Raw genomic sequence first — 27,975 nt, forward strand, 5'->3', positions numbered from 1 at the left:
AACAATGTGAATTTTTTTTTTTTTTTATATACAGAATACAGGAAAGTTTCTGTAAAGTCTAAAACGTTACAATTACTCTGTACAGTGGAGCTAGCTGGCCTGCTGCGGGGGGTGGCATATAAACAAAAGAGACAGAGGGGTTACGACGAACGAGCTGCTACAATAGACAAGTTGGGGGACGTCATACCACATGTAGCACTGTACACAGCTTTAAAACATTGAAAATGCCATCACTGATGTATTTACACAGAATCCAACACTTTTCCTTATTCGAAATTAAAAAAAAAAAAAAAAAAAAAAAGAGAGGATGGACACCAGGAAAAGAATTCGTTTCTCACTGCCCAATACACAGTAGCTACTGTAGTGCAACCAGAGCGGGGAGGGATGGGAAACGTAACTGTGGGAAGAAGAGCGCTTCTTTACATTAAATAAAACAATGATATTGTATAGATTTGCTGTATGAAAACTGTATTTCTCTTTTAATATAAAACTATTGTCACTGGCACAAAATAGAACAAGTTTCTGATTATTTTACAACTGCGTGGGTACGATCTGTCAGAGAGAGTCCTCGGCTCAGACGCCCCTCGCTCCGACGCGTCCTGCTCTCGCTGCAGTTTTCCTTTTAAAATGAAATGTATAGTACAAATATATGTGCAAATGCCCCTAAAACTTGAGCAAAAAAAGAAAATTAAAAAAAGTTAAACGTTCTTCATTTCATGCAAACGGCGTGTGGACAGTCTCTGGGCTGACATAGAAAATCCCACCTCGGTTTTGTACAGTTTTGCATTGCAAAGAGTCTGAGGGCGTTTCCTCATCTCCAAAGCTCTCTTCCTCGAAATTCCTAGGGAACAGAGTTGGAGCGCAGCACGGGCACCTGGTGGGGTTTCAGAGAAAGCTTCTCCTCCAAGTCCATGTCTTGTACTAAGGCAGTGTCCCCCTTGGGCTGTTTGGTCGCAAATTCGGTAATGCTGAAAACGAACTGCAGGCAGCCCAGCTTGATGTAACTGCCGTGGTGGAGCAGAGCTGTCCCCTCCCAGCCAGCCCCGCTGCCCCCTATCAAGCTGGAGCTGCTGGCTTTGCAGTTGCAGGGTTTCCGATGCTGCCCTTGTGCCTGCGAATTCATCACGGCGGCTTCTTCATGCGGCTCCTCTTCCTGCTTCCTGCTTTTGTGTCGCTCTGGAAAAGAAAAAGCACATCAGGTTGGGGCAGCTCGAGGCAGGAGCTTGTTTCAGCTCATTGGGGCTGCTGCTGGGGTGCTCCAGGAGCAAAGCTTCCAGCCTGGAGGCACTTCAGCAGCAGATGGAAGAGGAAGGGTTTCCCAGGGCAGCCCTAAGAGGTGTCCCATTGCCCCAGGGGGACACGGGCACATCCGTTTCAGCAGCCCCGCAAGAGGAAGCTGAGCAGAGGGGAGCAGGAGCTCGGATGGGTCCCCGGGGCATGACAGGGGCTGGGCTGTGTGGACACTCACTTATCACACTCTGCACTTTGGCAACAATACTGCTGGGAGGAGTGGGAGCCATCTTCTCCGAGAAGTCACACGAATACAGAACGTTGTCCACCGTCGTCCCGTGCTCACTGTAGTTCAACAGCTCGTAATGTTTCGTATTCTGAGCAAGGAGAAGAAGGAACTGATCACAAACAACCCCTCCCTGCCTACTGCTGTTGATGGTTAAACAGGAGTTGTATCTCCAGTGGCACTTCCATTGGCAGACTGGTCTGTTTCCTCCATGAACAAACTCATCTCTGGATGGTAGTTAAGAGGCAGCTCTCTGTTTACACTAAAATTTTAGTTAAATATCAGCCAGGTCAAAAAGGATCAAACCATCTCTGTGCTATTTTCCTTCCCTGGATGCCAGCAGTGAGAGGGCTCACTCGTGGTCTTTGTCCACAAGCACTTCACTCAGAGCAACCATGCTGGCAGAGCTCTGTGCTTCAGAAAGGGGTTCGACACAAATCGCTGATGCAGCCTTCGTGGAGTGAAACCATTCACAGCTCTGGCTCCTACTTTGCAGTCCCATAAAGGAGCACCACACAAAGGCAACCTGCTGCCTGTATCTCCAGCTCCCACTGCCATGCATGCCAAGCAAAGAAAGGCTCAGGCTCTCACCTCATCGTAGAATATGCAGGCGTGTTTGCCGGACACGTAGTTACAGTGACCATAGCTTGTAAGGCACACATCCATATCGGCTCCTGCCAATGGGGAGGACAAAAATGCTCAGTTCATTTCAGGAAGAAAAAAAGAACTGCCAGGCAGCAGAGAACAACAGACAGAATTAAACTTCAATTAGCAAAACAACAGGGGAGCAACTGCCTTTGTCCGCACTCCCAGGCCTGCATGAATAATGCTGCGATAAGCCTCGAACAAAGTTTCAGTGGGGGAAGGGAGAGCTAGCTGCTGCACAGGCAGGAGGGCTGAGCAGGTTTAGGTGTTTCCCGGCCATTTCTAGAGTGCCAAAGGGATGTGAGCAGAGAGAAACAAAATCCACAAGCAAACTTTAATTCTTCCCTCTGCTGAGAGACGTTCTGGTGCCCACCAGGCTACAAAGGCACGGCCCTAGAGCAAAAATTCTGCTGCACGGGGGACTTCTGTGTTTCTGTTAGTGAGGAATCCCAGCAGCAGCACCCACCTCCCATTGGAACACACGGGGAGGGCCAGGGAGAGCCACTCTGAATCTAGAAGGTGGCACTGGGGAAAAGCCACTCACCTGTCCCGATGTAGAGGGTTCGATAGCACATATTGACTGCACCCCCCAGGCCCATCAGAGGGTAGAACACTGCCCGGGCTTGCACTTCCTTCCTTTGCGCTGCAAGATAAAGAGAAAGCACTTGAACAATGTTATCAGCTCCACGGGCTGCTTGATGCCAGCAGAGAGCACAGATCCTAGGGGGGATGCAGTCAGCTTTAGCCTCAGCTCCAGCTTTCCAACCCTCCAGAAACGTTTGTGGATAAAGCATCTTATCGTTAGGGAGAAGCGTTCTTCCCAGTTACCCAGGGAAGCCATGCAATTGCAGAGCACACGCAGCAGAGCCATGCTGAGAACTGGAGCTCACTACTCCTAACTTCTTTCTTCACCTCTCCTGCTTTGGCTAATCTTGTTAGCCATGTGCCTTGCTGGCAAAGCACCGCTTACAAGAACCGCTGCTGGTGAACGTCACCAACATCACAGCTCCACTTCTAGAGAAGCTGCAGGAAAGGCACAGGTTGAGTAGCCTTGTCCAGGGATTAACCCCATTCCCAGCACGAACTGACGTACTGAGCACACTGCTTTACCCTCGGGTCAGTCCCTGTAGCAGTTTCCTGGCAGCCAGGTTCAATTCATTCTCACACACTCGCATTAACTGGGCAGAAAATCATTTTCTGTGGAACAGATATCAAACTGCAGGCCACGCAGGGCTGTCAGGATTTCAGCAGCTGTCTCTTGGAGATAAGCCCCTTATACACACAGAGCCTCTTCTGACACCACATCTGCAGGCCAGTTTTATGCCAAGAGCGTGAAATCAAAGAGCAGAACACAAGGATTATCAGACTGCTTGCAGAGTCACCTATGTCAGGAACAGTGGCCACACTGAGTGGCATCCCTGGACGTGCAGCACTTGGCACAGTTGAAATGTGCAGCTTGCCACCTCCACACGAGTCCTTTCAGTTGTCTGGCTCTGCTGACTCAACAGGGCTCACAAAAGGTTTGAAATCTACTGTCAGTACTGCTGAATAGTCAGCTGGATGCATCCATCCTGTCCAGAAAGGGCCGTGGGTTAAGACAGCATCAATCTGCTTTTTGGGAGGCAGGGTGCTGAAGAATTTCCAGAAGTTGGTTGCTTGGAGCAGCACAGGAAAGCAGCTCCGATCACAGCCTGGTGCTGTATTCTACAGCAGCACTCAGATGATGATCAACAAAGCATTTAGAGAACGCTGTGATGCTACAGCAGCAAGTAAGCAGGCAAGCACAGAGCTTCAGAAGAAGGTTAGCCACGCCAGCAGACTTCCAAAGACCTTATCTTGGATATCCAGCCTCAGGCCTAGCAGAGGGGGAGCAGACAACTGCTCCCACAACAAGGCTGTCCACTTAGTGCTTGAAAACAGATCCCATTGAATGACTGCATGCAGAGGAACAGGAAGCCACGTTCCCCATACAGCTGGTGCTGTTAGCAATGCCAAAACCCACAACCAGAGCTGAATTCAGGCCTGTGGAGATTATCAGCGTATTTATCTTAAATATGTTTCTCTTGCCCATCTCAAAGATGGGGAGAGGAGAACAACGGAACCTTCCCATCTCGTGCTAAGATGAGTAAAACATAACATCACTGAAGATCTTCAGAAAATCAGAAGCCTCACTGACACATTACTAAAGGTATTCTCACTGCATAACAAGTTAGCAGAGGGACCTGGCAGCGTCCCTGGTCAGCAGATATCCAGAGAAGGGAATGCAAGGAAAGAAAGGCAGCATCAAGCAGATACCAAAGGAAGAGTGAAGATCTCCTTCAAGGAACAGGCAGAAGTGCCAGAAGGATAAGGCTCAACATAACCCAGCTATTCTAGGGCTGCTCTTACCTTCAATGTGGTTTGCCACAGGAGATTGCTGATGGGCACTGACACTGCTTGCTAGAGACTGAGCTTTGGAAGGAAAGAGCTGATGTATTCTCTGCAAGGCCAGAAACTTGATCAGCTGCTCATCCAGCATATTTATCTCAATCTCTGTTAACAAACAAAAAGCAATTAGTAAAGTTATTCATGGAAAGGAGCCATCTGAGCTGCAGTGGATTTCACAGTCCAGCTTTCAGACTTGCCACGTGCTTCAACAGCAAGGATCAACAACTTCCACAGTACTGAGAATGTCACATACAGGTGGCCTCTTACTTCTCACGTGAGCAGTACATAGAGAGCGTCAGCTATGGCTGCAAAGCTGCAATGCAGGCAGAAGTTCAGGGCTCAGAAATTCAGGGCAATAAGGACTGCTAGGTTGAAAATCTGCTGTTTCAGCTCAGAAGCAACAAGGCTGTAGGGGCAGACATTGCCCCTTTGGGCAGTGGGCTGGCTCCTTCTCCTGAAGCTTTGTTATCTAGTCATAAAGTCTTTGCACTGCAGCAGTAACCACCTCTGAAGCAGCTCTATTCTCATTCCTGAGTCACGTGCTTTCACAGCAGGGTCAATTAACCAAAACAAGGTAATTCAGACAGGATTATTAACAAGCTCTAAAGCAGATCTGTTGCTGATAGCTTTGAAATATTTCTGGTTGTAAAGCCCTATGGAGATCTGCCTTCTGGTAGCAGAAGCGGGCTGGCTAACCTCTGTTTCCAAGGGTTTTTTTTTGGCACCAGCAACAGTTAAAACAGCAAGCAGAAGAAGCAGAGACACAACAGCCTTTCCTGATGGCAGAGGGGTGGTCTGGCTGAGCTAAGCAGCTGGGATTCACCCACGAGAAGAGGGCCATCACACTTGCAAATCCAGAAAGGCTCCATTTGAGAAACAGGCACTGGCAACAGCCTGCCTCGCTGTGCTGTGGATGACTGCTGGTTAGCAATCTCCTCCTCCTGATGTCACTGCACTAAGATGTGGCAATTCTTGCCAAGTGCAACAAAAGGCAAATAAAAACTACGCCAGTCCAGGAGAAGACCGACAGAAGCGGGAATCAATCAGGAAATGAGCAGAGCTGATAAGAGACTGCTCAGCTCCAAGGCGTGGAGATGCTGGGCTCTGTGCATGTTGGGAACACCTCTGGAGCACAGCTAGCACCACAACACGGCAGGGCTGCAGGTTCCTGCATGTGAATTCCACCTGGAAAGAAGCCCAGGCAACAGCATTCTGATTGTTCCTCAGAAAAGCTCCAGGCAGAAGCCCTCCATTGGTCTCACTGCCTTGGCAACGCTATTAGTAGGGAAATATATGACACGTTTAAGGTAACGTATATCCTGCCCCTCCCTCACCTGACTGCAACCCTTCCTTATCTCTGGAACTCCTTCAGCAGAGAAAATGCCCAGGAAGCAAACACACAGTGCTAGCAGAGAGTGATAAACCAAATACTCACCGCCATCCATAAATGCTTTCAGGGAACTGGTGAGGTCCAACATGGCTGCAGAGTTCGAAGTGAGCGATGAGGGTAGAGTTAAAGCACTTCCTATGGATAAGGTGCTGGGGCTGACCTTACCATCTACAGGGAAAATGGGGCAGAGAAGATATGTCACCATGACGTCCACGAGACACATGCCCAGCCCTCAGGCTGCTCCCAGCTTCCACGCTGCTCAGAGTGACTAATTCTGCACAGAGCCATACTTTGAAATGGGCCCCAATTAAGAGACCACAAGCTTTCCTCCCCTCACACAAAGGTCAACGTGTGCCTGGAATACAGCACCGGCTCTCAGCCTCTATCTCCTTCTGTTCTGGAGGAATTCTGCACTTCAACAACCCGAGCCCCCCACTCCCTGATCAAAGCAGCAGCAACGAGAGACAGAAGTGATGCTGTGCTACAGACCCTGGCCGATAAGCACTGAGCCCCCAGAGCTGAAGCAGCCTGCTAAACCTGCAGCACTTTGCTAAGCAGCTTGTCCAGGTCTGAACACGCATTAAAAACACGTTTGCCTCAACCTTTTGATTTCTGTACAATTACCAACTCCAGGGTGTGGCTCACTGGTAAGAACGTGACAGTCACGGGCAGAATTCATCCTTCACATCACACCTTGCAGCACCTGAAGGCCTCCCAGCCTTGCATTTCCAAGCAGGGGACAAACCAGCAGCCCCAGAACGACTGTATTGGTTCAGGAATAAGCAGGGATGCCAGCTGCTCTGGGAGCTGCTCCCAAGCACAAGCTAACGCTCCGAAGTTAAAAAGAGGAATTTTAAGAACAATAAGAAGATGCTGCCTACACTGCACTCCACCCAAACCCACACCGAGCAGCTACAGCTGCAAGGAGAGCAGTGACAGGCAGCTCTGCTGCTTGCTTCAAACCCAACCTGCACAAAGGATCCAATGGTTTGGGCTGGTAGGGGGGAGGCAAAAGGAAAGTGAAAGTTTCTTCTAGCAAAAATGTAGGGATTAAGAGATGCTATCCTCACACCCTCAGCTCTCCATGTTTTTCACTCGATGTTTTTACATTGATGAATGTGTTTGTGCCCTTTAACAGCAAGATTTTAGGGTAAGGCCCAGGACAGAGTGGTAAATCATAAGTATCTGTGTGAGCAGAGTGACAGGTACTAAACTCACTACAACTTCCCAAGTCACATTCCTGCACATCAGCGTTGTGCAACTGCAGACTTAGCATGAGAGGACATAGCCATCATCAGAAGAGAGAGCAGAGCATCAGGGGGTGAGAGGTGCTTGGGGAAAAGCCTGTCTGGCAATCCAAGCGGTGCTCTAAAAATCAACTGGCAGTTTTACAGCAGCACCGGAGCAAACAGGGAGGCAGCAGCCAAGGGATGGGAATGTACTGCTGCTTCCCAGAGCTGAGCTACCAATCCACTGTCCTGATGCTGAGGATAGAACTCTGCTCTCAGGTACACACATCCCACAGCTCCTGCGAAGGAACCTAGGACAGGAAAGACTTGGGAACCTCCACCCTGCTCTCTACAGAAAGAGAAATTCCCCATCAAACGAGAGCCTGCGGGTCCAGAAACAGCGCTCAGCTGAACACCTCCCCACCCTGGGGCCAAGATCAGCTGCTGGGCACTTACCTGAAGGTGGTGCTGGTGAACAGAATCTGTTTGTGGATCCAACAGCAGAGATCCCATCTCCTGCAGCCTGGGGAGGGGTGAGAGCCCTGGTGGCAGTCAGAGGGGAGCCCATGGATCGCAGGTCCGCTGACAGCGGCGGTCCTATCTGCGTCTGCACGTTCTTCCTTTGCAAAGTGCTGGTGGTCTCCAGGCTGGCACAGGAGCTCGATATGGAAGTAGGCATGCTTGTGACTGGCACAGAACCCCTTTGTGCACAAGAAACGGGTCCTCCTACGTTCTCTGTTTTGACAATGGTTCCAATGGTGTGATTCAGAAGTCCACAAGTCGCTGGGGGCGTGAGGGGCCTGGGCCACGTTTGCCGATGAGACAAAACAGGTATTGTGTTACCAGCTCCAGTCAGCCTCTGGGAGTCAGGCAACTGTGCTGAAGGTTCGGATGAAACGCCATAGAAATGAGGACCATTCACTTTCACGTCGGAGGCTGTCGGCCCATTCGAAGTCCCGCAAGAAGACACCTTCTTGGGTTTATCTAGACAGGAGCTGCAGTTGACATCTTCCTGTGACAAAGTCTGCTGGGATTGTGAGGAACTCAAGGAATTCTGGGTGGTAATCCCTGAGGTGCAGGATGACATGGAATAGAGGGAAGGTGTGGGTGCCTTGTCAGCTGCCTGGTAAGGGTTGGCGAGCGCGCCGTCTGCCACAATAACAGGCTTAATATCAGCCTTCTCTGTTTGTTCAGAGTCCCAAAGTGAAGTCATCTGCTTAGCAGATAAATGTTTCAATATGCTGCACTGGAGCGCAACAACACTACAGAGCCACTGGGAGAAAGGGGAAAAAAAAACCCACACGTTAGCTCTGCAGGCAGACCGTGCTCCGAAGCTCCACCACCCCACTGCTCGGCCGCCTCAAAGGGATCCAGCTGCACGGCACCCAGCATCTGCTCTGAGCTCGTCTACTAGTGGCAGAAGGCTCTGGATGCGCACTGCTCATCTCTGTGCAGAGGTCAGCACACAGAGAAGCTGAGATTACAGGAGGGGAAAGGCAGCAGGCAACTCTTTGCTCCCAGACCTTTCCCCCTCTCTGCATTGAAAGTGTTGCAAATTCTTCAGCTAGTTACATTCACATTTTCCACTAACAGGGGCTTCTCTCCAAACAAAACCCTTTAGCTTACTCCATAGCACGCTGGAAAGAAATGCTGATTTAACTCATGCTAAAGGCAGAGGATGAGAGCATCTTTTCTTCTACACCTGGCTGAAGATGACCAAAAGATTTCCTCAAAGTTTGAAGCCTTGTGGTCAGTGTGCACACACCATACAAAAGAACTATCAGGACTCGATGCCTTCGCATCGTGGAGTCCAACAAGAAATTTCCTACAAGATTTAAACAATCACTTGAGCTTGATTTAGAAGTCTTTGGTTATTAGCAATAAAATGCTGCCCAGTAATGTGACATTAACACACAAGCAAGTGTGTCAGAGAGCAGCCTTACATAATCAAATTGGAAGTTACGTCCTCTCAGCCAGGAAATAAAAATGACATCTAGACAGAAAGCCCTCAATGACACTGTTAAGACCAGAGAAATATTTCACCACTTTCCTGAAGTGTCAGATGAGGAGGGCTTTACATTTCACCTGGAATACCAAAATGAAGTTTTAATGTGCAAGGGGTGTCAGAGAGAAGACAAGCTATCACCTTCAGAAATACGATTTTGAGACTGGTTTCCCTGACAACTGCTCTGATGGCAACTGAGAGGGAAAAAGATTGTTGTACCAAAGCAACTACAGACAGAGTCTAAGCATTTTGACTTCATTTACCTCCTGTTGTTCTGTCTGGCTGGCTAAGTGCTCAGTGTTCAAAAGGTGCTTCTGCAAGGGTTCCTCAGGGATCCCGTTACAGATCAGCTCGCCATCTCTAATTGCTGCAGGCGTAAGTAACGGGGGTGGAAGCCGGTATTGGGACTTTATAGCATCAGGAACCTACATTGGAGAGAAAGAAGATCACACATGAGAACAATTACTCAAGAATGACTTGTTAAATTAAGTGCCTAACCAGCACTGTGCTTTGTGTTTGGTGTTTTCTGACCCAAAGGAATCCTGCAGACAATACATTAGAAGTTTCAAGTACTGAGTACTTTAAATTGATGCAGCTATGCTGAAATTAATAGGTTTCATTCCCTCAGGTCAGGCATGACTTCAGCATAACATAGTGGCTACAGCACAAGAAAATCATGCAGAGAAAAGGCAAGGAAAGAAAAAGAGGGGAAGCATTTTAGATAGCCACATGTTATTTTTCAGGCATTCTGGTAGAGATGTTCCTTGAGGTTCAGCAGGGAACACAGCGCAGCCCAGATTCTGACTCTATGGCCACCTTAGGTTGGTTTGATGTTGGACTTCCCATGCCTGTGCTAGATTTAAAGGTTCACTTCTCATAGTTGAGCATCATAGGTGCTGGAAAAAACAGAGCTTCTTAAACCCTATGTGCAGTGAAAATAACTTCCCTGACTGCTGACTTCCAGACATCTCACCAACACGTTCATTCGGTCCCCACCTTCTCCTGCCCCAACAAGGCTATCCCTATGGGGCATGCTGGTTTCCCTTCCAAACTAGCATTTAAACCTACTTGTTGACACTCACCTTCAAACCCTTTCTCTTCACTGACTGAAGAACTCTGCGATTCGGAGGATGTTTCTTATGGATTCGGTTTAAGAAATCCACTTTGACAACGTGCTGAGATATGGTGTCCTGGAACCGGTCAAATACTCGGCACCGATTACTCAGGGTCAAGTTCTTCTGGTTCAGCTGGGTGATCAAATAATGCCACAGTAGTTAGGGATCTGCAGGGCACTAAGGCTCCCTAAGACTGTCATAATGCCTCGCAGCACCGGCAGTACAGCATCGGCTCTGCTTTACACTATTTACTTCCTGCAGCACTGTTTCTGTTAAAGGGCACATTGCTGGAGGCAAAGACAAAAGCACTCAGAGGCCTACTAAATAGCATCTGTGCTCTCAGAAGCAGTTTCTCTAGGCACAAGCCCTTTGTTCCAGCCCCCTGTTTTCTGAGTATTGAGTCTCAAGCACAACGCTTTTCCACAAATGAAAGCGCCCGCTTGGAATGAAAGTTTTTTGGGTTAAGCATGCAAAGAATGGCTTCCCCTACTTGTAGCACTGAGCTGCTTTGTATCGCAGTTCTGGAAGCTCATCTAGATCCTAAGGAGGCCAATCTGAAAACCAGAGAAACTGACAGTGAGTCACACTCTGAGATGTCAGCTTCAGTTACAAGGAGTTCCCCATCTTTATATTTTATTGCAGAGAGCAGCATCATATTCCTTTGGAGCTTTACAAGCATTACAGGGAGCAATAAGAGCTCAGAAGCTGTTTTACACTGTTGTACTTTGTCCTTTAATGGACCTGCCAGGTTCCATTCCAGCATCCAGTTACCATACTGCAATCACAGTCCTGCTTACCACCACGTGTTCTATGTGATTTGGGCACATCCATCTACCCAGAGGCATGGCAGTAAGAGGTGGCTCCAAACAATCCATGTGGAACAGGAGAGGGCAATAATCACACTGAATTAGAGGTGCCACTCTGCAACTCCTGCAAAGAGAGAGTCACATCTCATTTCCCATGCAGAACAGAGAGTCTAAAGTGAATGTGCAGGGCAAGCTTGGCTAACCACATCAACTTATCTTTCCCTACCAAATCCCTTATGCTACTTGCATCCAAAATTAAGCTTCAGGTTTGTAACTTGATCTGTATGGACATTCTGCAAGACCCACTCGAGGTGAAAGGACTTGCCCAAACACACGAGGGTTTCTTGGTCCTTTGGCAGGAGATGCTGGTGCTGGGAAGCAGCAAGCACCTGTCCAGATTCACGTATGCAACTTCTCAAGCTGATCTTATGCAGTGGTTGTAAGTGGCTTTGTTTAGAGCAAGACTTAAAAGATCAGAAGGAAATCTCAGATATAGGCTATTATTTTTTTTTCCAGAACACTCACTCTGACTGGATTCCCAAAGTACTTCTTTGGTTCTGCTGACAATTTGAGTAGGGATATATCTGTGTGTTTTTTTCTGCAGTCACAAAAAAAAAAAAAACACAGCAGTACTTTAAACTAGTTTTAAGATTTACCATTGCAGCACAATACTCCTGTTTGCCTTGGGCTTATAGCTCTCTCTGTATATTTCTATTTCCTAAAGGTCACCTCTTCACATTCTTTCTTTATGAGCCATAAACAAACATCTCTGCTTTCTAAACCATCACCACTTCAGATTTTTTCTTAGTAGAAAAATACCAAAGGCAAAATGGCTCAATCTCTTCAGGCTACACTTTAAAACCTTCACACTATGCTATACTGCAGAAGCCATGGCTACACTTGTCATTAAGCATCTGCTATTTAGCAAAGGTTATTATTCCCTTATTTGCATAGAAGATCATAAGTAAATAGTGAAGGAAAATGGGAAAGATAAGAGGTTGGTCTTTTTTTTTTTTTTTTTTTTCCTTTTCTCAGGAAGAACTTTGTTCCCATGAATGGTGCAGTTACACCAAACAGCTTCCCTGGAAGAATTAAGTACCTGTTGCATGTGAAGCAGACTTTGACTGGCAAAGGAACCAAACCATTGTGGTCTAACTCGTGTTGTGCTTTCTTGACATTCTTTCCTGTGGTTTCTTCCTTTCTCCTCCTCTTGCTAGTACCTGGAAGAAAATTTTAAAAAATCTTTGGGTTACCCACACAGCAGAGATTTGGTTCCTGGTAGATATGTATAAACAGCACAGGAAGAAGCAACTAGAAAAGCCAAAAAGGAGCTGTTTAAGGAGCCCTTTTCAACCACTAAATCTAGATTTAAGTGACAGAGATTGGCTCTAAAGGTAGTCATACTTCAAGCTTAATCTATAGGGAGTCACGGAAACAACCAAGTCATTACTTGATACAGTGATATCATACTAAGAGTTAAAAATCAAGTAATTGGACAATAGGAAAATTCTTCAGATTGATGATTTAGACTCAGCTGAATGCAGAAAGAATCCATTTCAATGCTGATGGAGCTACCAGAGTGACCCCACATCCTGTGGAACCAGAGGCCACCTACTGCTGCAGTTAGAAGAGGACTGCTGGATGGCTGGATGAGGACCAAGGACAGCAGGACACCTTTTGCTTTCACCAGGATCAACAAGGAGTGGAGAAGGAACAAAGGCAAGATGGCAGCAGGATGCAACTGCAGACACCTCCGCCAAGACAGCGGGCAACCCGTTGCTCACCTGGAAGTGCTGTGGTGCAGGTCAATTCATTCGGCAACTGGAACTGCGTTGGGTTCCTTTCCATGGCAGCAGCAATAAGAAGCTCAAACGGTCGCTTCAGCTGGGGCTGCCCACAGTCCATTTCTGCAATGGCAGAGTCATCATCCACGTCAATTATGTCCTCATCGACATCATTCTGCTCTGAGTTGGGGGTCTCGGTGCTGGCATTGGATGTGGGAGTGCCAGGCCGGCTTGCTCTCCTTTCCAAGATCCTGGCATGCGCATTAGCCCTGATGCTGCTGCTAGACCTGTCCAACAGGTCTGCGTCACTGGTTGGGGAGGTGGTCCTTTTCCCAGATTTGTCCACCAATCCATTTACCTGCCCCAGCTCTTTCTTCTGTTCTCGCTTCTGCACGACATGAATAGGCAGGCTTATCATGGAGGCCACAAAGCACATCAACCTTGACAAACAAGCAACTGAAGACAAACAGCATCTGAAAAAGCTTGAGCCACTTACTACAACTTCACCCGGGAAGTCACCAAAGCCTTGACCTAGCAAAAGCAATTTGATTGCAGATGACAAAAACATACAGATGACAGAACAGCTGAAGGGAACACCAAGCGTAGGGAAGAAAATGAGCATCTCCCTCTCTCCTCTCAGGACAGCTGTACTGGAGTCCAGATCAGGACAACGTTTCACAGCATCTAGCCCTGAGTACCTGTCTGATCAGACAACTCTGTTTACTTTGCTAGCCAACACTGAGAATCTCCATGGTAGGTCATTCATTGCCGATGCAGTCTATTAACCTTGGCAGTGCATCCAAACCCATTACAGAACGAGAAGGTCAGCTGGAGAATACAAGCACATCATAAAAAACACTCTGCTATCTCCTGACACCAGGACTCATGAACAAGGTGGGCAGAGAGAACTGCAGCAGAGGAAGACAACACGCTGCCATCACTGAGAGGTCCATTCTGCAGGCAGGGGCAGCTGCATGGCCAAGTACCATGCCCCAGTGCCTGCCAGCACCCATCTACTCCATCACTATGAAACGTTCTGTAAAAGGAGAGATTTTTAATACAGAGAAGTCTTTTCGTTGGTGCTGTGCTTCTGAAATTTATATGAATATTATTACATTTGTGACCTTCATCTTTGCTGTCAGCAGATGCCTGAGCAGTACCCTGGAAACGTAACAAGGGAAATGCTTCGGTAACAAAAGATCTGTTTTGGGTGTCACTTCAAGAGAACAACTGCTAGATAGTTCAGCAGAGCTCCCAAATCCTCTGTTACACAGCCTCATGTAGTCACAGTGATAAGATGTTTACATTGTGCAAGACAGCTTCCTGGACAAAGAGTACCAAAGCAAAGAAGACAAGCCACAATCTTGCACAGTCATCTCCCCATCCTGATCAACAGCCCAGGAAATCACAACTCGCTGTGATTTCACCCTCTGCTGATGTGCAATTGCTGTGAAGTCACATTTCAAAAAAAAAAAAAATAAATAAAAAAAAATCAAACCCAAAAAACCCCACACAAATTAACCAGATTCACACAACCCCAATGCTAAAGCTGCATTAACAGGACTCCTGCTGCACCTGCAGGCAGCTCACCTCCTCCAGCATGGGAGCCCTTCCCTCTGTGCCTCAGTTCTCCCTCCTTTCCATAATGGGAGGGAAGGAAAGCAGGTTAAAAGGCACAGCCTGACACAAACAGGTCAGGTGCTTCAGTTTCGTGGTTCTTGGTAACAATATTAAAATATCAGGATGGTCTCATCAATACACTTTGGTTTTCTTGAAGCCTTTTCTAAACAAAGCCCTTCATAACTGTGAGCATAAAGAGCAGCTCTGGCACTACGTATGCTGACATGAAGGGGAGAGGAGATGATAGAATCACAGACAGCTGAGAGGCACAGAGCACACTTCTCACGAGAGGCTTTACCTTTCTGCGCACGGTGCAGCGGTGACACATCCACTCCCCTGGAGGCAGCATTTCCTCGCTGAGTGGAGGGTTGCTGCAAGAGAAACACAAAGCAACGCTTTACTGTTATTTCTGGAACATCTCATCTCCACGTAGCCCGAGTCAGGGCAGCTCTGTCACCAGTGACGTTTGTCCTCCATGACATCCATTTCATCTCCACCGTGCAGAACGCTCCAGAAGTTCAGTATTGAACAGCAAAGGGAAATGGACAATTATTTCTGTGCCACACGTACACCTCCCCCTAACCCTAATGCTTCCCTCAGCTTGATGCCTCTCACATACTCCACGCCTGGGCACACCAACTTCATGGTGGGAATCACCCTCCATCTTAGGACAGCCGGAATACTCCCAGAAGTGTCACCACATACAGCCTGCCTCGCCTGTGAAGCACAAGATGCATCCTACTCGTATGGACTTGTACTTACTATAAAAACAGCATTACGTCAAAAGGACATTCTCATTTTGATTCTAGAAATAAATCAAAGCAAATTAAATGAAGGAGTAAGGAGGACTATTTTGAGAGCTTTTTCCCCCCTCACTTAAAGGCAGAGCAGCATATGTTAGATGCTGCACTTCCCTTACAAATCCTACTAGCTCCAGTACTTTCCAACACCTCTTTATTGTAAAGTTCTGTTATTTCAGCAAACTGCTGACTGCTGCAAGAGAAACATCCACGCTGTCAGATAAACAGCTAGCTACCACGCAGCATGGCTTTAAGATACATTTCTAAAAGCTCTGCCTATCGATGCTGGAGATGACGACACAAAGTCTGCTAAGCACGTTTACCCCCCGTGCCCAAAGGATGCGCTCTCGCAGGGCTTGGCAGCTCCCTTTCCCCACATCAGCAGCAATGACTGAGAATCATTTAATTGTTTGAGCTGGAAGGGACTTTTAAAGGCCATCTGGTCCAAGCCCCCTGCAGTGAACAGGGACACCTACAGCTGGGTCACAAGGTGATCGCTGCATGGGCGCACAGGCATGGAGCTCACTGGCCCTGCTGAGAAGCCACGCAAGCACGGGCAGCCAGCTCACAGCTTCCCTAGCACAGGGGAATCACACGGGGTGTTTCAGCCTGGGCTCCTAAGCCTGAGCTAAAAAAACAAACACGCTTCTTTTGTTTAGACAAAGTCCCAACACTCTGCACGCTGCTGTTCCGACAAAGGCGCCGCAGCCACCGTGATGTGCGCTCAGCCCTGCAGTGCTTTGCTGAGGCCTGAGGGAAGAACGCCGCCAGGATGGAGCTGGTAACCTCAGCACTCGTGGTGTCAGGCTCACGGGAGCTCTGTGGAGCCAACACATCTGGCAGCCATTTTGAGGAGCAGGGTTGCAGAGGCCTCAATGTTCTGGGCGCTCCAGAAAGGCAGCGCTCCGCGGATACGCAGCAACATACCTGCAGCTTATGTTTCTCATTTCCTGGAGGGCTTGGATGAACAAGAGATCAGGCTCTAGACGACAGCACCAAAGCCCCGACTGTCAACTGCTTCCCAGGAAGCCTCAAATGCCTGCCCCAAACTAATCTTCTGCTGATAGAAGCGAGGAGAGGGGTTGGAAGGAGCGGAACCAACGATCTCCAGGTGTTCACCGCAGCCTCAGTCCCAAGGTGGGCCTGGGAACAGCTCAGCTTTAATCCGAAAACAGAGCCCTTAGGACTGCGCTACAGCCAGCACAGATCCTCCTGGCCCACCCCTTCCCAGCAAGCACCCCAGGGACCAGGAACCCGCAGACTTTGGTTTATTCCTGGTGGATCTGTGCCTCTGAAGCTGCTGCAGAGCGTGCCCCGACGGCTGGGAACACGCCTGCCCCGTCCCAGCGCTGTGCCAGCAGCCACGCGCTGCCAGAGCCCCGGGGCATTGGTTTTAACTGTTACCTTCACCTTACATATTTTATAACGAAACAAATTAATGCTGCAGCAAACCTCTGGAGGTGCCTAGAAGAGTTAGAAGGGGTTTCTTCCTAAATGTGCAAGCTATTGGGATGCTTTTTTTAAAAAATCTGAGCTATCTGCTCAACAACCGCGGGATCCTACATACAGAGCGATCTTAAATAAAGCTCTCACAAAGCAGCATTTAAGGGAATGCTTCTTCCCAAAGGACTGGGAAAGATGAGCGTCGGTGCAGCGGCAAGGCTGGAGCTCCCAGCTTCACCCCCCGAGTTTTTGTGCTCGCTGTCAAGGCCTGACTGCCACGGCAGTGCATTAAAAGGGCGATTCTGCTTCTCCTGGTTAATGAACTGTTCATCGAGGCAGCTCGCTGCACTAACAAAGACTGATGAATGCTGCACCCGGACTGCCGGCCCCTCCGCACGGAAAGAGCATTTCCTGCATCTTAACATAAAGCCAAGGAAGCGCTGAAGAACGCCGTTTCAATTGACTGGTTATGACCACATTCCTCAACCTTTTACCGTCAGCGTTACGAGAAACTCATTTTTGAAATCTCAGCCAGGCGTTCGGTCTTCACAACCAAGGTAAGGAGCGGTGCTTTGGCAGGAGCACGGGGCTGCTTTCCCCCATCCTTCATTAGCATGCAGCCCTCCAGCCACTGCAGCCTGCTGCCAGCAGGACCTGAGCCGCGCACACCAACGTGATCTCCGGTTACAGCACATCTCCTGGAAGCACACATTGCTCAATCCTGCCAAACCTTCCTTTCGGAAAGTTTCCTGTGTTGTTGTCATAGTGGCCCAATGCTCTTTTACCTGCAGGGTTTGGTGTGACCGGACTCAAATCCACCCAGAGGACAAACGCGTTCCTGAATTTAACACAAAGACAGCTCCGAAACAAGAGTGACTTTCTGTTAGTGCCACACGAACATTTGCAAGAACAACTGCAAAGCCTCTGGAAATTAAAGGAGATGCTGACCATCACATATTCCAAAGCCACTACAGCGATACCCAACTGCCCAATGCCAGACTAATTGCTTTTTTTGGGAAAAGCTAAGCGGCATCTCTTGACATTCAGATCAGATTTACGTTGCCAAGGCTTGCCCTCGTGAACTTTTAGGCTCACTATTATGCAGAGCTTCACAAATAACATTTAAATGGCTGTGATGAAATGAAAAATCTTCAGGAGTCATCTGCACATTGGGAGCTTTTCATCCAGCAAACAATAGCACGAAGCCACTCTGCTTTTTAATTTCACACTCTGCAGCTCTCATAGATCAGATGCCCGTTGTTAGTCTAAACCCCATAATTAGTCTTTACTTTGCTGACCTCGATAAATAAGTAAACAAATGCTCAAAGAATGGCACCTTCTTCAGCACAAACCGGGCTCAGCTCTCAAAGGAACCAGTTAGCAGCTAACCAGGAGCTATTTCCACGTGGCATTCCTGGTGGCCACATCGCCTGCAGGCAGGCTGACAGCTCTGGGGTAACGGCAGCAGGAAGATGACCTGGTGTCTGGCGGAGCCTTCTTCAGTAACTTCTCTTTGATTTCAGTCGTTTTCAGCAAAAATCTTCTCATTACCTCAACCAGGACTCAATGACAGGCTTACAAGGAAGGATGCTGGTTACGTTTGCCAGTGAGACAGAGGAAGAAACATCCGGCTCTGCTGTTGGATCCTATTTATCCCGGTGATGGATAGAGGTACAGCTGTTCCACCGGCTTCATAAAGAACAAGGCTCCTGGCTTCCTACAGCAGGGCCTCAATGGCAGCCGTAACGAAAACAAACCAGGAAACCAACTGCACTGTGCACACATTACAAGCGACCCATTGAGAAACAGAGAAGGTTGCATCATTTACACATCCAGCTCTTTGAAACAGTGTTACCGAGCCCCAGTTACAGCTTCTGCTCACAGCTGCTCCAAAGCCCTGCAGAAGGACACCTGGAACAGGGTGCCTGGAGCCTCTGCTGCAGGCAGGAACCACGACGCAGGCAGCAGCTGCAGCCTGGTGAAGGTTCTTCTGTGCTGCAACTCTTACCTTCCTGCTGTGAGTCTTGGCTCAAAGAGCTTACTATTTTCTGTGAAGATGGAAGCAAGGCTTCATTATCCTGGAGGAAATTATTAGGAACGCCAACAGCTCTCCCCTCCATTCTGGTAGCCAGGATGGCTCCTCAGCACAGATGGACCAGTGAAGTTCTACAGCAAGTTCTTCAAACTCTATCTGCTCATTAAAATGGACATTCTGATGCTGAGTACAAGCAGCGATGCTGCTGATGAACACAAGCACCAAAGCAGGGATCACCAGACCTCAGATGAGCTCAGCACTTCAGTGACCTCTAAGCATGACCTGATCACATCCAAACTAATGGCTTTGGAGTTTTCTGGACTCCAGTAGGCTCACGTATTGCATATGTTACACCCACTTACAGCCAGCAGTGCAGTCCATGTTAATGACCAAGCATCAGCTGCTGTACTTTCATCTGTAGTACAGATTCCCCTCCCCAGAGGAAACGAGTGGAAAAAAGCTTAACAGCAGTCAGCATCAGTTTGTTTACTCTGAAGTCAAAGTCTTGAACATGTATATAAGGGCAGGGAGATGTTTGTACATCCAGCAGGGAGAGATGGACATCCCGGACAGGTCAGCATGTGATTACTTTGGCTGCCACTCAGTAAGGAGGAGAACAGAAATGGCTGTTTCACACGACACCAATCATCCCATCATCTGCAACACTGCCTCTGCTCTGCACACACCCCTCAAAGAGTGTTAGAAATAAGGGCTGAGCAACAGAGAACAGAGGCAGGAATAAAACACCGTGATACAGCCAGATAGCGAGAAGCAAGATGCAAGCAAGGAAAGACAAAGGTATGCTAACATCTCTATGTCACCAGGTGTGCTACATCCCAACGTGGCATTCATTGCACGCTTCTTTCTTCCTCCTACATACAGTGAAGTCCAGCTTTCTGTCTCAGACCTGGCAATCAGGAGTGTCCAATAAAGCAGTTAAGCCACAGGTAAACATGTGATCCCCTGATGTAATTGCTTGCTTCTATTCATAGGAAGAACCCAGCCTAGAGACCAGTCCCCAGGCAAGCTATTAGTTATTACTCTCATTAACAGCAGGAAAAAATTAAAAGAAGAGGTTTTTAAGATATTGGATTTCTATATACAAAACTATAGAGCTATATAAATAAATGTGATTGAAGGAAACGGCCTCCAGTTGTCTTCTGTTTGCTGTTGTTTGGTTTCCAAATTAGCTCGGCTGCTTTTGAATTCTGCAATTTGGGGCATACCTGCAAGTGAACTGCCTGGCTTTGTATTTCTATCCAGAAGTCAATAGGAAGACTTGTTGACTTTGGAAAATTTGGGTCACGCTCTGAAATTCAGACATCTTGCACATCCTGATGCTATCCCATGCTCCGCTCCTCGCGCCTGTGCTGCAGACAATGGTAACAATAGCCTGAATTCAATGGCCACATTCATCATTAAGTGTTCAGATCTCTATAGCACCATCTTCTTAACAGATTAGAAGTCATCTTCTCAAAGCAGGATGACACACAGGGAAGCAACAGGGAAAAGAGAAACAGGGCTGAGGAGCAACACGGCTCTAGTGAGAGCCAGTTCACCCAATTTTGTCTCGAAAGAACAATAAATGAAGAGACAGCTCTACTGAAAAAAAAAAAAAAAAAAAAAAAAGGAAAACACGGGTTTGAGAGGTTTCTGAAAGGTGAACGCATTCAGCCCTAGCGATACCGAGTGTGTTCAAAGGAGAGGGGCTGAAAGGACAGAAGCAATAAGGTGGCAAAGAGACGAAAAGCAGAGAAAGCAGCACATCAGAGGAAGCTGAGACACAGACCATAAAAGCAAAAATATGAATTCAGTTTCACACAGACACAAGTGAGGCATAATTCCAACACCTACGTGTGGGCTAGGCTTTCCCAAGAAGACTGGGGGGGAAAGGGAAACGTAGAGCAACACAAATATCCCTCCACTCCCAGCCCCCAAAAAAGCCCTGACAGAGAGTATAAATCCCTTCTGTCTTTCCTGATCACCTTCACATCCTGCTCCTGTTGCTATTCTAGCCTCAGATCTCCGGGAAGCTCACGTGATGGCTGCCCCAAGTCAGTGGCTGTAGGCAGGTGTTTCACACCAATCACTCCCGCTTGCCAGGAATTCAGTATGGGGTTTTCAGCCTGCCAAATTGCATCCTCAGGCCGCTGCTTTCTGTGGGGTTCAAAGTCGGTAATCTCCAGCTCCATCTAGTTTACTTCAAGTGAGTCGTGCAGAGCAGACGTCAGCAGAAATAGGTTGGTGCAGGCTTTGGCTCTGTGCTTCCCCCAGCTGCCCCGAGACGCTTTTTGTGCTGGAGATCTGACACACTGACTGAAAGAATGATTTACAGCATTCCTTTCCTTCTTCGTTTTTGACTCTAGGAAGCATTTACTCCACACCCTAGAAGGGTATGAAACCACCTGACTACTGATACCGTCAGCTCCTTCGTTAAAGGGAAGGTACTGGACCGTTTTTACTCAGCTTACACAGACACTGCAGCCTTCCTTCCAACAGCTGGGCAGGCACTGAGCTGCTGTGGGGCTGCAGGCACTGTGCACTGACTGCTCTAAGAAAAAGCCTCCTCTGACCGCGCCGTAAAATCCCAAGGTTCGCCAGTAACTTGACGTGGCAAGATGTTGGATCCAGCACTCCATACCCCCAGAACAAAGCCATGTTATATTCTGAGATACATTAGCATTTTCTGAAGTCCAAGCTTACTTCCTGAGTGGTTAAAAACAAAAAAAACAAAAAACAAACAACAGGTAGTCATTCTCACATGTGATTTATATTCCAACAGGCAGCACCCCCTGAAGGCTCAGACTTTGCAACACTTGCCTTCAGGAAGATACATCTCTTTCCTGTAAGTAACTGCTTTCTTCCCAGTGGATTCCATCTCCTTGCTACCCACCTGACCACTAACAGGGCTCCAGAGCACAGGAAAGGCTCCAGAACCTGCCAGGCACCACTGAGTCAGTGCAGAATCAACACAGCTTAGCATCCACACCTGCAGATCCCCGTTTCCTAGCCCATCTAAAGCAGCTCTGAGAAACTGAGAGCAGTGAGAATGATGAGAGCATTACACCACTTTGTGTAACGTGCACAGTGGTCCTTCTCCCATTCCCAGCTGTAAAATCTGCAGGCAGCTGTATAATCTTAACAGCACTGAGCTTGTGTGTGATAAAAAGGCACAGGGCGAGCTAAATTAAGGTGAATATATTTACAGGATAGCACTAAGATCTCCATAACAAACAGTCATTAGCAGATTAGCATTATGAATCTAATCCAATTAAGAATTTCCTTTGCAAATGCCTAGAGGAGCTGGAATTCCTCTGGGAAGACCTTTCCATGTTTTCAAACGCTCCCGTGAGTCATGCCTGCAGGTCTGACATAGCAGGAGGAGCAGCAAACGAGGCCATGCACACTGCTTCCCAATGAGCCACTGCCACCAACACGGCTTTTTCAGGACAACTCAAACACCAACTCCACAGCAGCACCAAAAAAAAAAAAGAGAGTTCTCAGCTCCATGAGTCCCGGTCAACATAAAAGTGGCACCTTCCCAAGTCAAGGGACAACACAGTGAAGTGTCCTTATTAACACCTCATACCGTGCCCTTCGGATTATGGATGTTTGACCTAACGCTGGGCTGTGCCTGAAGACAAAGCATAAGTGAAGGAGTTAAACATCCCTCTTGTTGAGATGGAGAGCATCCCCACGCCTTGCTGTGACCCACGATGCGACGCGAGTGCCGCTCTCCTGCCCACACTGCAGAATGTGCTCACGCTCGGTTTAACACAAGCAGATGAGAATTGTCATTCGCTGGGCGCAAAAAAATTAAGATTAGTTGATGAAGTTCTTATTATCAGTGGTTTCCTGGTGCCCCCAGCTTAAGGTGACACCTTTAGCTTGACCTTATCTGGTTCTGCACTGAGAGATTTCGGACGAAAATAAGGAGAGCGAAAGATTTCATTGGTACAACTCTGCTTCAGAGAACTGCCAAGACCGATCATGTTACCACATCTGCAGGCACATGCGCAGTGACCCCCTGCACACAGAAAGCAGGCCAGAGCAACTGCTTCCTTCTGCTTTGGGAGCCAGACTACAGTGGCCCCAACAGTACTGAAATACCGCAAGCAGAGATGCACAATAAGCTGTTGGCTTTCCCCGCTTACCGCTTTTCCTAGGGGTAAGTCAGCCTGCAGGGCAGCTTTCTGGCCATCCTGCTGCTCCCTGCAGATGCTTTGAGCCTTTCAAAGCTTCACCTGAAAGCCTGAGGTGAATAGCAAAGACAATAGCCAGGCTAATGCTTTCCTCCTCACCCCTCGCACAGAATGGATATTTATGCAAAATCACAGCTAGACCAGATGCCAAGATAAGGACATTTTAGACTTGAATAAGGTAGGGAAAGAGTTACTAATGTCCTACAGTTAAACACAACTTTTTTCCATTCTATGTGCAAAGAGCTTAACTGATGTGACTCACAGAAAATATGCAAGACTGAGGCTAGCTGAGCTCCGTTGTCTTCTCTTTGCAGCTCTGTTACACCAGTTCTTCGACAACAGCACTTAGGAGAAGACTGCCAAAGCAGGGAGGAAACAGAGCCAAACGCTCCAAATATAAACATAAAGGCAAGTGCTGCAGAAAGTGCTTGCAGGACCCAGTGGGGACGCGGCGTATTTCTCCCACAGGAGCCACAGATGCAGCAAAGAGAAGCCCACTGCTGGGCAGCATCAGTGCACGGCATTGTCTGCTCACTGTGACGGGCAGCTGGTGGGGCTGGGGCAGCTCAGGTCACTCTGCCACGCTAGCAATGCTTCCACAGCAGCACAGGAGCATAAGAGGGTCTTGAACAGCGATGCTCAGCTGGGTGAGCAGCTCTAAGAGGGCTCCTCCACACTGTGAGACTTGAAAAAGAAGCACAAGACTGGGCTGTTATTCCCCTCCCCCTGTTGCTAACTCAACTTCTCTCCCAGGGATCTTTCTAATCCTCTGCTGACGCTGTAATGAATTTGCAACATTGCTCACTTTGCAAACAGGCGTAAGAAAATAAGGGGAACTTGAACAATCACACACCCAGGAGGAGGAGGATATGGATGGGGATGAATAACAGAAGTAATGGAAAACAAAACTTTTTTTTTTTCTCTCCAAATGGAGATGGAACACAGGGACCCGAGTTAAGACAACATCAGAATGAAAATGCAGGCACTGCCCCATGACCCAAGCAGCAAATTCCAGGCAAACAGCACAACCAAAGGCAGACTTAGGAGCTAAAAAATAAAAAATAAAAAAAATCACATTGTTTTCAAAGAGAGGAAAAAGCACTTTGGAAATTCAAACCTGAAGACAATCACCTGTCTGTGATACTAACCCAAAGGTGTAGACTCTTAAGGGGTTTTGCACTTCCCCGTATCCCTCCCAGCAGGCCCTGTATCTGCAGCACCCTCTCACCAGCACCTGGAGTTCTACACCAAAGCAGCTGTTCTGTGTTGTGAGAAGAGCTGAAAGCCCAACAGCTGAACCAGGACAGCCCTTTCACCTCTAGGAGAGCAGCCATTCCCACTGTGCACCGACACAGCTTGTTGTTTCCCATCACAGAGGCATGATGCTATCAGACTTGGGAAGTTTGGGGGATTTTGAGCAGGCAGGTTCACACAGCACAGTGCCACGGAGCATCGTTTCTATGCGGGCAGAAATGAAACTGCCCTGAGCTGGGGTTGTCTCTGAGCTGACCACACCTTGACCTCTCCTTTTATTGACTGATTACAATTCCTTGGCCAATTAAGTGCCCTCTTTTTTTTTTTTTTGCTTTACAGATAATAAATACAACCTAGCACGAAAGCTTACAATAAATATTAAAAGAACAGTTAAGCTGCCAACATAATTCAGCCAGTATAGCTAAACTGCTATTCAAAACCACTTAAGCAAGCACTGCATTACAGCTGCTATTCTTTAAAGAAAAACAATAATTAAAAAAAAAAAAAGGCAGAAAGGAAGTTTCAAGTGCTGCCTTTATGCCTGAGTTTATATCCTGAACGGAAGTTTACTTAACGCAAGATGTAGAAGGTGAGGGGAAGAAAACATGGATATAAAAGCCAAGCATTGCTTTGAGACAACCTGGTTTGCTCCAAGGCCTCGGCAGGGCCGGGGCTTCTGCTGCTCCCGAGTGCTCACCCAGAGATAGCCCAAGGAAGGGAACAATAAAAGCAAGAAGGAATAACCAGAGCTGCACCTTCTGCTTCTGTCCTGAAGGGTGACTAGTTAGCCAAAGAATTTTTGTAATTATCACGTAACCAACTTGAGTACAGCCAAACCTCTCTAGATGGCTGATTTACATGACCAGTTCCCACTGGCTATAAGAATCTTGCCAAATTAAGTCATGAATCATAGCCAGATTTCACCGTGCACAGAGTGGACCCATTTACAGTTAGAATGAGCCAGGATTCGGAATCAATTAAACTTTGCAGCATTAGTCACAGCCCTTCCATCTGAAAACCCAAGCGTGAAGCCTTGCAAGAGAAGGCTCGGGATGCATTCAACAACATCTGCAAGCAAACACTCGAGTTAAAAGCAACTATATCTAGTGTAAGAAAAAAGCCCTTAAATTAAAGCCCGGGGAGAAGGTCAGAGGAAAAAAAAAAAAAAAAGTCGGTGTCATTCTAGTAAATGCAGAGGATGTGCCCAACCACCAGCAGCACTTCCTCGGGGCAGGAGGGATGATGTCATGGCTGCTCGCTACAGCATTGTTGGGCTGGCCTGGCTGTGTGCTGCTAACGGGACACTCCCTGCACAACTGCGACCGCACACTCAGCTTTCCCGGTATCAGCAATCAGTTTAATAAGTGTTCAGAGAGCTGCAATCAGCACAGAAACGCGGCATAACCAGCGTGCAAAGAGGGGAAAAAAAAAATAGGTAAAAAAATAAATAAAGAGACAGCTGTAACGGGGTGGCAAACAAAAAGCTGCAAAGCATGAAAGAGAGAAAGGAATGTGGTTAAAAAATCTCCCCTAAGGAAGAATACTCGGTAAGCCTGAGCTCCAGCTGTTTGACTCGCCCCGCTCCCTCCTCCACTCCATTATCCACTCTGGCTGTGCTAATTTAACACAAACCCTCAGCCTGTGTCAACTGTTGAGCGAGCAGAACGGGCACTGCAGCCCCCGTTGCATCTCCTGGTGCAGAACGGAGGAAAACTCCGCTGCGGAAAGTTGAGGGCTGGCTTTGTGCTGCGTGTATGGGAAGGGCCGAGGTGAGGCCCCAGAGCCCTCCCTGCTGCAGCCTCCACTGAACGGCGTCGCCACCGCCTCCGCGCGCACCTCCAGCTCCAGATTTGCATGCAAAAAGATCTGCTTTTATCAACCAAGCTGCACAACTCCAAGCAAGAGGGCCCGGCTACCCCGAAATTCACAGCAGTCATTCCCCACGGATGAGATAAGCGTGTCTATGGAGTCAGGAGGGAAGGAAAAAGGAGGGAAAGAAATAAGCCGTGCCAATTTTAAAAGTCCGGAGCCCCGGATTTCTGCAGGGAAGATATTTTCACAATCGAGATACTCAGGAAGAGCTGCAAGGGTTTGGAAGTCACATATGCAGCCAAAATGGCGCTGAGAATAAAAATATAATTTAAAGGAAGGTCGCCATATTGTAAACAGTGAGGCAGAGAGACACAGAGACAGCAACCTCCATTATTCCCAGCAGCCGCTGCAGCACGGAAGCGCCGGGAAGGCCGGGCCCAGCACAGGGACAGCACTGTGAATCCCCTTAAGGCTGGGACCGGAGGGGTGGGGAGGAACGAAGATGTGTTTGGAGGAGAGAGGAAGGGAAGTGAGGCGCAGGCAGGGAGGAAGGCAGCGAGCAGACCGAGGCCTGGGTTCTCCTTTAGGCCTCTGGGCACAGAAAGAAAGGAGGGCCTGGGGTCAGCGTGTCCATGCCATGAAGGCGTCCAGATGGGGTTTTAGGTGTGGATTGTAGGCTTTTAAAAGGAGAGGCGGGGGGGGTAAGGAGCACAGCAGGGCTCACAGCTCCGTTTGGTTCCAAGGCAGGCACTTAACGGGGGCCCCAACCGCAGGGACACAGAGCAGGAGGGCGGGAGAACGGAGCCTTACCAGCACTGGAGGTGGAAAGCGGCGGGGCAGTGATCGCAGCACAGCAGGTCCCCTCCTTCCTTGCAGCTATCGCAGCTGTCGTGGTTTGTGGCCCTGCCACTTCTCCTGGGCTCCTTCTCGGGCCTCCTGCTCCTCTTCTCCCCATCTTCGCTCTTAGGGGGAGCCAGCAGGGCCTGGATTTGCTGCAGACACACACACACACACACATAGAGGGCTCTGAGGGCCGCCCGCACTCTGACCCCCACCACCCCCCATAGCGCACGGCTCGGTGGGGCCGGGATAAGGCCGAGCCCGCCCCGGGAGGCCCCCACCGGGGATTGGGCGAGCGGCCGCACTTCCTTCTATGGCCACGGGGCTCGGGGCCGGGTGGGGGGGGGGGGGGTGCCGTAAGGGGGGGGTCCCTCGCCATTTTGCAGCCCGGCCGCCCCCGCCGCCCCCTCACCTCCATCAGCCCCCCGGAGGTGTCCAGGTCGTAGACGATCGTCTTCGTCTCCATCTTCTCCCACATTCATCCAGCCCGGGGGGAGCGGCCCCGAGAGACCCCCCCCCACCCCACCGCGAGGGAGCGGACGGAGGGACGGGGAGCGGCGGCGGCGGAGCCCCACCGGGCGGCCTCGAGACGGGAGCGAGGCGGGGCGGGCGGCGTTGAGGCCTAGCCCACGGGCCGCTGCGCTGCTCGGCCGGGACTCCAACACCTCCTGCCGCCGGGCCCGGGGGAGGCTGCGGGGGGCCCCGCGCCCGCTGCCATGCCGCGCACAGGAGGGCCCGGGCCGGCCCCGCTCCGTCGCCTCACAGCGCTCGGCCCCGCACCGCCCCGCACCGCTCAGGCGCCGCCGCGCTCTGCCCCTCTTCTCCTCCTCCTCCTCCTCCTCCTCCTCCCTCTCTCTCTCTCTCTCTCTCTCTCAGGGCCCCTCCGTCGCCGCCGCCGCCGCGCCGCCCGCGCACGCGCAGACCGCGCCCCGCCGCCCGCCCGACACTGCGCACGCGCTGCCGCCCCTCCCCCGCTCTCGGCTCAGGCGGCGCGCGCGCCGGGCCACCGCGCTTGCGCGCGCTTTTGGCTCCGCCTCCCGCGCCCGGCTCGC

The 27,975-nt window shown here is 49.2% G+C and overlaps 1 protein-coding gene across 1 annotated transcript; it reads right to left on the reverse strand.

The window, feature by feature from the left end:
* PHF12 (PHD finger protein 12) lies at positions 1–27,847 on the reverse strand. The gene is made up of 15 exons (XM_085241151.1): positions 27,336–27,847; positions 26,894–27,075; positions 14,836–14,908; positions 12,918–13,305; positions 12,233–12,353; positions 11,125–11,257; positions 10,295–10,459; positions 9,476–9,637; positions 7,664–8,480; positions 6,024–6,146; positions 4,550–4,693; positions 2,706–2,804; positions 2,108–2,190; positions 1,469–1,607; positions 1–1,176 (listed from the first exon to the last, which is right to left on the reverse strand). The coding sequence occupies exons 1-15, from the start codon at positions 27,399–27,401 to the stop codon at positions 842–844; spliced, it is 3,030 nt and encodes a 1,009-aa protein (XP_085097277.1). The 5' UTR covers positions 27,402–27,847; the 3' UTR covers positions 1–841.
* Between the last annotated feature and the right edge of the window lie 128 nt (positions 27,848–27,975).

This window comes from Meleagris gallopavo, chromosome 21 (assembly GCF_905368555.1).
Source record: "Meleagris gallopavo chromosome 21, MGAL_WU_HG_1.1, whole genome shotgun sequence".
In the NCBI taxonomy this organism is placed as follows: Eukaryota; Metazoa; Chordata; class Aves; order Galliformes; family Phasianidae; genus Meleagris; species Meleagris gallopavo.